The sequence below is a fragment of the Oncorhynchus clarkii genome, chromosome 12 (genome assembly GCF_045791955.1).
Source record: "Oncorhynchus clarkii lewisi isolate Uvic-CL-2024 chromosome 12, UVic_Ocla_1.0, whole genome shotgun sequence".
NCBI classification, from domain to species: Eukaryota; Metazoa; Chordata; class Actinopteri; order Salmoniformes; family Salmonidae; genus Oncorhynchus; species Oncorhynchus clarkii.
Window position 1 is genome coordinate 97,574,135 of NC_092158.1, and position 8,119 is coordinate 97,582,253.

At 45.1% G+C, this 8,119-nt stretch overlaps 1 protein-coding gene across 1 annotated transcript in view; it reads left to right on the forward strand.

The window, feature by feature from the left end:
* Positions 1-8,119, forward strand: part of LOC139422618 (glutamate receptor ionotropic, NMDA 2A-like) — an 85,106-nt gene that overhangs the window by 21,748 nt on the left and 55,239 nt on the right. The window contains exon 3 of the mRNA XM_071173763.1: positions 5,169-5,283. Within this exon, the coding sequence (XP_071029864.1) occupies positions 5,169-5,283 (115 nt within the window). The remainder of the gene's footprint in view (positions 1-5,168; positions 5,284-8,119) is intronic.

Here is an 8,119-nt window from a genome sequence, read left to right on the forward strand (position 1 = left end):
TGTGTGTGTGTGTGTGTGCTCTCTTAGCTATACTGCAGTATGTGAGTTCTTATCTCTTTTTCTTCATGGCTGCAGAGTGTGTGTGATGTGTGTTTGTGTGTGTGTGTGTTTGTTGCTATTCTGCAGAGTGTGTGGTGTGTGTGTGTGTGTGTGTGTGTTTGTTGCTGTTCTGCAGTAGCGTGTGTGTGTGAAGACCTGGTTTCTGTGTGGTGCAGTGGCCCTCCTCCAAACCACTCTGATATTTTGATCCCTCTATGTCTGGTCTAGCAGAACGCTCTTCCTCTCTCTCTGTCTCTTCATCATTCCTCTGTCTTCCTCTCTCTCTCTTCCCTCCTCCTCTCTCTCTCTTCTCATTCCTCTCTTTCTCTTCTCCTTCCTCTCTCTCTCTTCCCTCCTCCTCTCTCTCTCTTCTCATTCCTCTCTTTCTCTTCTCCTTCCTCTCTTTCTCTTCTCCTTCCTCTCTCTCTCTTCCCCTTCCTCTCTTTCTCTTCTCCTTCCTCTCTTTCTCTTCTCCTTCCTCTCTTTCTCTTCTCCTTCCTCTCTTTCTCTTTCCCTTCCTCTCTCTCTCTTCCCCTTCCTCTATCTCTGTCTCTCCTTCTTCCTCTGTCTTCCTCTCTCTCTCTTCCCCTACCTCTGTCTCTCTTCCCCTTCCTCTGTCTCTCTTCCCCTTCCTCTTTCTCTGTCTCTTCCCCTTCCTCTCTCTCTCTCTCTTCCCATTCCTCTGTCTTCCTCTCTCTCTCTTCCCCTTCCTCTGTCTTCCTCTCTCTCTTCCCCTTCCTCTCTCTCTCTTCCCCTTCCCCTCTCTCTCTTGCCCATCCCTCCCTCCCTCCTGCCCTCCCTCCCTCCCTCCCTCTGTCCTGCTCTATTAAAAGGCTCTCATACTATAGTCAATATACACTGAGTGTACAAAACATTAAGAACGCCTGCTCTTTCCGTGACATAGACTGACCAGGTGAATCCAGGTGGAAGCTATGATCCCTTATTGACGTCACTCTGTTAAATACACTTCAATCAGTGTAGATGAAGAAGGGGAGGAGACCTGGTTGAAGGAAAGATTTTTAAACCTCTAGACAATTGAGACGTGGATTGTATATGTGTGCCATTCAGAGGGTGAACTGGCAAGACAAAAATATTTAAATGCCTTTTCTTTATTTAATTTTACCTTTATTTAATAACGAGGCAAATCAGTTAAGAACAAATTCTTATTTACAATGACGACCTAGGAACAGTGGGGTTAACTGCCTTGTTCAGGGGGCAGAACAACAGATTTTTTTAACCTTGTCAGCTCGGGGATTTGAACTTGCAACCTTCCGGTTATATTTTTACCTTTTTGAGACGCTTGATATTGTAAAGAAAAACCCCCCTTGGCTTATTCTTCAGCACTCGTAGTCTTGGATACCTTCGTAAATATGGGCCCTGAAATACGCAGCTTATCAAGAGGATGTGTGAAGTGATGTTGAATGACCCAGTTACCAGTATGTCCTTGGGTTAGTTATGTCTAATGACCCAGTTACCAGTATGTCCCTGGGTTAGTTATGTCTAATGACCCAGTTACCAGTATGTCCCTGGGTTAGTTATGTCTAATGACCCAGTTACCAGTATGTCCCTGGGTTAGTTATGTCTAATGACCCAGTTACCAGTATGTCCCTGGGTTAGTTATGTCTAATGACCCAGTTACCAGTATGTCCCTGGGTTAGTTATGTCTAATGACCCAGTTACCAGTATGTCCCTGGGTTAGTTATGTCTAATGACCCAGTTACCAGTATGTCCCTGGGTTAGTTATGTCTAATGACCCAGTTACCAGTATGTCCCTGGGTTAGTTATGTCTAATGACCCAGTTACCAGTATGTCCCTGGGTTAGTTATGTCTAAGAAGGAGTTTTTTTTTAAAGGATGCATGGATTTTCTGATTGACTACACTGGCTATGGTGATATCCTGAACAAGAAGATGTGGGAGAGATTCTCTGGTGGTCTGGAACCAGGAAGAACTTCCCTGGTTTTCCGTAACCAGGGACAGAGCTTCCCTGGTTGTCAGTAACCAGGGACAGAGCTTCCCTGGTTGTCTGGAACCAGGGAGAGAGCGTCCATGGTTGTCTGGAATCAGGGAGAGAGTTTCCCTGGTGGTCTGGAATCAGGGAGAGAGTTTCCCTGGTTGTCTGGAACCAGGGAGAGAGCCTGGGTTTCACTTTTGGTTTGTGGGTGTTTGTTTCCGTGTGAGTGTTCGGGCCACACGGTACTGTTTCGTTTTGTTCAGTTTTGTTCAGTGTGTTTATTAAAAAGACACGCTGCACCTTGGTCCTCCTCTCTATCTCCAGACGACATCCGTTACACAGTTAGAGAGCTTCCCTGGTTGTTAGGAACCAGGAAGAGAGCTTCCCTGGTTGTTAGGAACCAGGAAGAGAGCTTCCCTGGTTGTTTGGGAACCAAAACATTGCAGGTTCAAAATCTACATGTTGTTGTTTTATAGACGGGTTGGCTGACAACGGCACAACATTATTTATTCTGCGGACATCGATATGGCCCGGAAGGTTCTGTTATGATTCTGAAACGGTCGGATTTCAAGCAGCAATGACAATAAACTGTCCTGTGAGGGGAATCGTAAGTGGCTCGTTTCAGCTCGTTTTTTAAACATCTTGTCATTGACTCCGTGTCTTTGTTTTTGAGGTGTTTTGACTGATGTCAGGTCTTTAGCTAATATGGCTAATATGAGCAAGCTAGCTAGCTAACCAACAACTGTAACGATTGATGTCAGGTCTTTAGCTAATATGGCTAAAATGAGCTAGCTAGCCAACGACTGTAACGATTGATGTCAGGTCTATAGCTAATATGGCTAAAATGAGCTAGCTAGCTAGCTAACCAACAACTATAACGATTGATGTCAGGTCTATAGCTAATATGGCTAAAATGAACTAGCTAGCTAGCTAACCAACCACTGTAACGATTGATGTCAGGTCTTTAGCTAATATGGCTAAAATGAGCTAGCTAGCTAGCTAACCAACGACTGTAACGATTGATGTCAGGTCTTTAGCTAATATGGCTAAAATGAGCTAGCTAGCTAGCTAACCAATGACTGTAACGATTGATGTCAGGTCTATAGCTAATATGGCTAAAATGAGCTAGCTAGCTAGCTAACCAACGACTGTAACGATTGATGTCAGGTCTTTAGCTAATATGGCTAAAATGAGCTAGCTAACCAAACACTGTAACGATTGATGTCAGATCTATAGCTAATATGGCTAAAATGAGCTAGCTAGCTAGCTAACCAACCACTGTAACGATTGTATTTGAGAGAGATAAGTGTAAGAGAGATTTCTCTGATGGTTTGGAGAATAAAATGCCTGTCTTGGGAACAAAACATTGCAGGTTCAAACCCCACATCAATATTTAAAAGTGTAAAAAAAAAAATGTTTTGTTTGTATGATTTAAATGTTGGTTAAATGTCCCTGGGAATGTTCATTGAAATGCCGATGTGTCTCTATATCACGTACAATACAGTCCTCAGATGATAATTATCATTCAATCTACAATAGGAAAAACTCCCTAGAAAGGCCAGAACCTAGGAAGAAACCTAGAGAGGAACCAGGCTATGAGGAAGAAACCTAGAGAGGAACCAGGCTATGAGGGGAGGCTAGGAAGAAACCTAGAGAGGAACCAGGCTATGAGGGGAGGCTAGGAAGAAACCTAGAGAGGAACCAGGCTATGAGGGGAGGCTAGGAAGAAACCTAGAGAGGAACCAGGCTATGAGGAAGAAACCTAGAGAGGAACCAGGCTATGAGGGGAGGCTAGGAAGAAACCTAGAGAGGAACCAGGCTATGAGGAAGAAACCTAGAGAGGAACCAGGCTATGAGGGGAGGCTAGGAAGAAACCTAGAGAGGAACCAGGCTATGAGGGGAGGCTAGGAAGAAACCTAGAGAGGAACCAGGCTATGAGGAAGAAACGTAGAGAGGAACCAGGCTATGAGGGGAGGCTAGGAAGAAACCTAGAGAGGAACCAGGCTATGAGGGGAGGCTAGGAAGAAACCTAGAGAGGAACCAGGCTATGAGGGGAGGCTAGGAAGAAACCTAAAGAGGAACCAGGCTATGAGGGGAGGTTAGGAAGAAACCTAGAGAGGAACCAGGCTATGAGGGGAGGCTAGGAAGAAACCTAGAGAGGAACCAGGCTATAAGGGGAGGCTAGGAAGAAACCTAGAGAGGAACCAGGCTATGAGGGGTGTCTAGGAAGAAACCTAGAGAGGAACCAGGCTATGAGGGGAGGCTAGGAAGAAACCTAGAGAGGAACCAGGCTATGAGGGGCGGCCAGTCCTCTTCTGGACTTTGCGTGAACATTAATGGAATATTATGTTATTATTAAATATTATTATATATATATATTAACCTAAAACAAATGTGCAAATGAACATCACAAAAAACAGACTCCAGTAAGTGTTCATTCAGAGGTATACATGTGTGTGAGTTTGTGTGTGTGTGTGTGTGGGGGGGGTAGTGTGTGTGTGTGAGTGTGTGTGTGTGTGGGGGGGGGGGGGGGGGGGGGTAGTGTGTGTGTGTGTGTGTGTGTGTGAGTGTGTGTCATCCAGCAATTATCTGTGTGATGGATCATTTCTCTCTCTGTCAGTCTGTGGTTCCCCAGGCTAAAACAACCTTCACATAGAGAAACACACAGACACTTTTGTGTGTGTGTGTGTGTGTGTGTGTGTGTGTGTGTGTGTGTGTGTTTTGGGAGATATAACAAAGGAGGTTGTGTGTGTGTGTGTGATGGGGTGGTTGTCTGTGTGTGTGTGTGTGTGTGTGTGTGTGTGTGTGTGTGTGTGTGTGTGTGTGTGTGTGTGTGTGTGTGTGTGTGTGTGTGTGTGTGTGTGTGTGTTGGGGAAGGGTTGCTGGAGGGAAGCCATGATGTGATGATGCAACGTTACACACGGTTTCTGTGTACAGGAGGAAATACTGTATGGTTTCATTATACCAATATAATATATTGAAACCACCAAAGTAGAATTTCTGCCAACGTGTGGATGTAAGTAATATTAACTATGAAGTGGAGTGAAACTCAACCCTTTTTTATCTCCCTCTCTCCCTCTCTCTCTGTCTCTCTCTCTCTCTCTCCCTCTCTCTCCATCTCTCTCCCTCTCTCTCTCTGTCTCTCTCTCTCTCTCTCTCTCTCTCTCTCTCTCTCCAGGTATATGAAGAATGTAACATGGGAAGGTAGAGACTTGTCGTTTACAGAAGATGGTTACCAGCAGAACCCCAAGCTGGTCGTCATCGTTCTCAATAAGGAACGAGAATGGGAGAAGGTAAAACAACCCGCGTGTGTGTGTGTGTGTGTGCGTGCGTGCGTGCGTGCGTGCGTGCCGTGCGTGCGTAAGAGATCCTGACTAGAGCTATCTGTTGTTTAATTGTCTTGAGTAAAAGTACAGATTCCTTAATAGAAAGTTACTCCAGTTAAAGTACAGATTCCTTAATAGAAAGTTACTCCAGTTAAAGTACAGATTCCTTAATAGAAAGTTACTCCAGTAAAATACTGCTTCACTGAAAGTCTAAAAGTATTTGTTTTTCTAAATATACTTAATTATCAAAAGTAAAAGTATAAATCATTTCAAATTCCTTCTTTTAATCGAAGCAGGCGGCACCGTTTTCTTGTATTTTAAAATGTATGGATAGTCAGGGGGCTCCAACACTCAGACATCCTTTACTAAATGTATGGATAGTCAGGGGGCTCCATCACTCAGACATCCTTTACTAAATGTATGGATAGTCAGGGGGCTCCATCACTCAGACATCCTTTACTAAATGTATGGATAGTCAGGGGGCTCCATCACTCAGACATCCTTTACTAAATGTATGGATAGTCAGGGGGCTCCATCACTCAGACATCCTGTACTAAATGTATGGATAGTCAGGGGGCTCCATCACTCAGGCATCCTTTACTAAATTATGCATTTGTGTTTAGTGAGTACGCCAGATCAGAGGCAGAAGGTCCATTTTCCCGTCCTGCTAACAATTCAAAACGTAACGAGTATTTTGGGGAGTACATACTTTTCTTCATGAATGTAGTGAAGTAAAACATAAATAGTAAATTAAAGTACTTTAAAGTTATTTTTTCGGAAGTACTTTTAAATAGCTGGGGTCCTAATCTGAGTCTGGGTCTGTCCTAGAGAGTGCCTGACTAGAAATAGCTGTTACATAAATAGCTGGGGTCCTAATCTGAGTCTGGGTCTGTCCTAGAGAGTGCCTGACTAGAACTAGCTGTTACATAAATAGCTGGGGTCCTAATCTGAGTCTGGGTCTGTCCTAGAGAGTGCCTGACTAGAACTAGCTGTTACATAAATAGCTGGGGTCCTAATCTGAGTCTGGGTCTGTCCCAGAGAGTGCCTGACTAGAACTAGACGTTACATAAATAGCTGGGGTCCTAATCTGAGTCTGGGTCTGTCCCAGAGAGTGCCTGACTAGAACTAGCCGTTACATAAATAGCTGGGGTCCTAATCTGAGTCTGGGTCTGTCCTAGAGAGTGCCTGACTAGAACTAGCTGTTACATAAATAGCTGGGGTCCTAATCTGAGTCTGGGTCTGTCCCAGAGAGTGCCTGACTAGAACTAGCTGTTACATAAATAGCTGGGGTCCTAATCTGAGTCTGGGTCTGTCCCAGAGAGTGCCTGACTAGAACTAGCTTTTACATAAATAGCTGGGGTCCTAATCTGAGTCTGGGTCTGTCCTAGAGAGTGCCTGACTAGAACTAGCTGTTACATAAATAGCTGGGGTCCTAATCTGAGTCTGGGTCTGTCCTAGAGAGTGCCTGACTAGAACTAGCTGTTACATAAATAGCTGGGGTCCTAATCTGAGTCTGGGTCTGTCCTAGAGAGTGCCTGACTAGAACTAGCTGTTACATAAATAGCTGGGGTCCTAATCTGAGTCTGGGTCTGTCCCAGAGAGTGCCTGACTAGAACTAGACGTTACATAAATAGCTGGGGTCCTAATCTGAGTCTGGGTCTGTCCCAGAGAGTGCCTGACTAGAACTAGCCGTTACATAAATAGCTGGGGTCCTAATCTGAGTCTGGGTCTGTCCTAGAGAGTGCCTGACTAGAACTAGCTGTTACATAAATAGCTGGGGTCCTAATCTGAGTCTGGGTCTGTCCCAGAGAGTGCCTGACTAGAACTAGCTGTTACATAAATAGCTGGGGTCCTAATCTGAGTCTGGGTCTGTCCCAGAGAGTGCCTGACTAGAACTAGCTTTTACATAAATAGCTGGGGTCCTAATCTGAGTCTGGGTCTGTCCTAGAGAGTGCCTGACTAGAACTAGCTGTTACATAAATAGCTGGGGTCCTAATCTGAGTCTGGGTCTGTCCTAGAGAGTGCCTGACTAGAACTAGCTGTTACATAAATAGCTGGGGTCCTAATCTGAGTCTGGGTCTGTCCTAGAGAGTGCCTGACTAGAACTAGCTGTTACATAAATAGCTGGGGTCCTAATCTGAGTCTGGGTCTGTCCCAGAGAGTGCCTGACTAGAACTAGACGTTACATAAATAGCTGGGGTCCTAATCTGAGTCTGGGTCTGTCCCAGAGAGTGCCTGACTAGAACTAGCCGTTACATAAATAGCTGGGGTCCTAATCTGAGTCTGGGTCTGTCCTAGAGAGTGCCTGACTAGAACTAGCTGTTACATAAATAGCTGGGGTCCTAATCTGAGTCTGGGTCTGTCCCAGAGAGTGCCTGACTAGAACTAGCTGTTACATAAATAGCTGGGGTCCTAATCTGAGTCTGGGTCTGTCCCAGAGAGTGCCTGACTAGAACTAGCTTTTACATAAATAGCTGGGGTCCTAATCTGAGTCTGGGTCTGTCCTAGAGAGTGCCTGACTAGAACTAGCTGTTACATAAATAGCTGGGGTCCTAATCTGAGTCTGGGTCTGTCCTAGAGAGTGCCTGACTAGAACTAGCTGTTACATAAATAGCTGGGGTCCTAATCTGAGTCTGGGTCTGTCCTAGAGAGTGCCTGACTAGAACTAGCTGTTACATAAATAGCTGGGGTCCTAATCTGAGTCTGGGTCTGTCCCAGAGAGTGCCTGACTAGAACTAGACGTTACATAAATAGCTGGGGTCCTAATCTGAGTCTGGGTCTGTCCCAGAGAGTGCCTGACTAG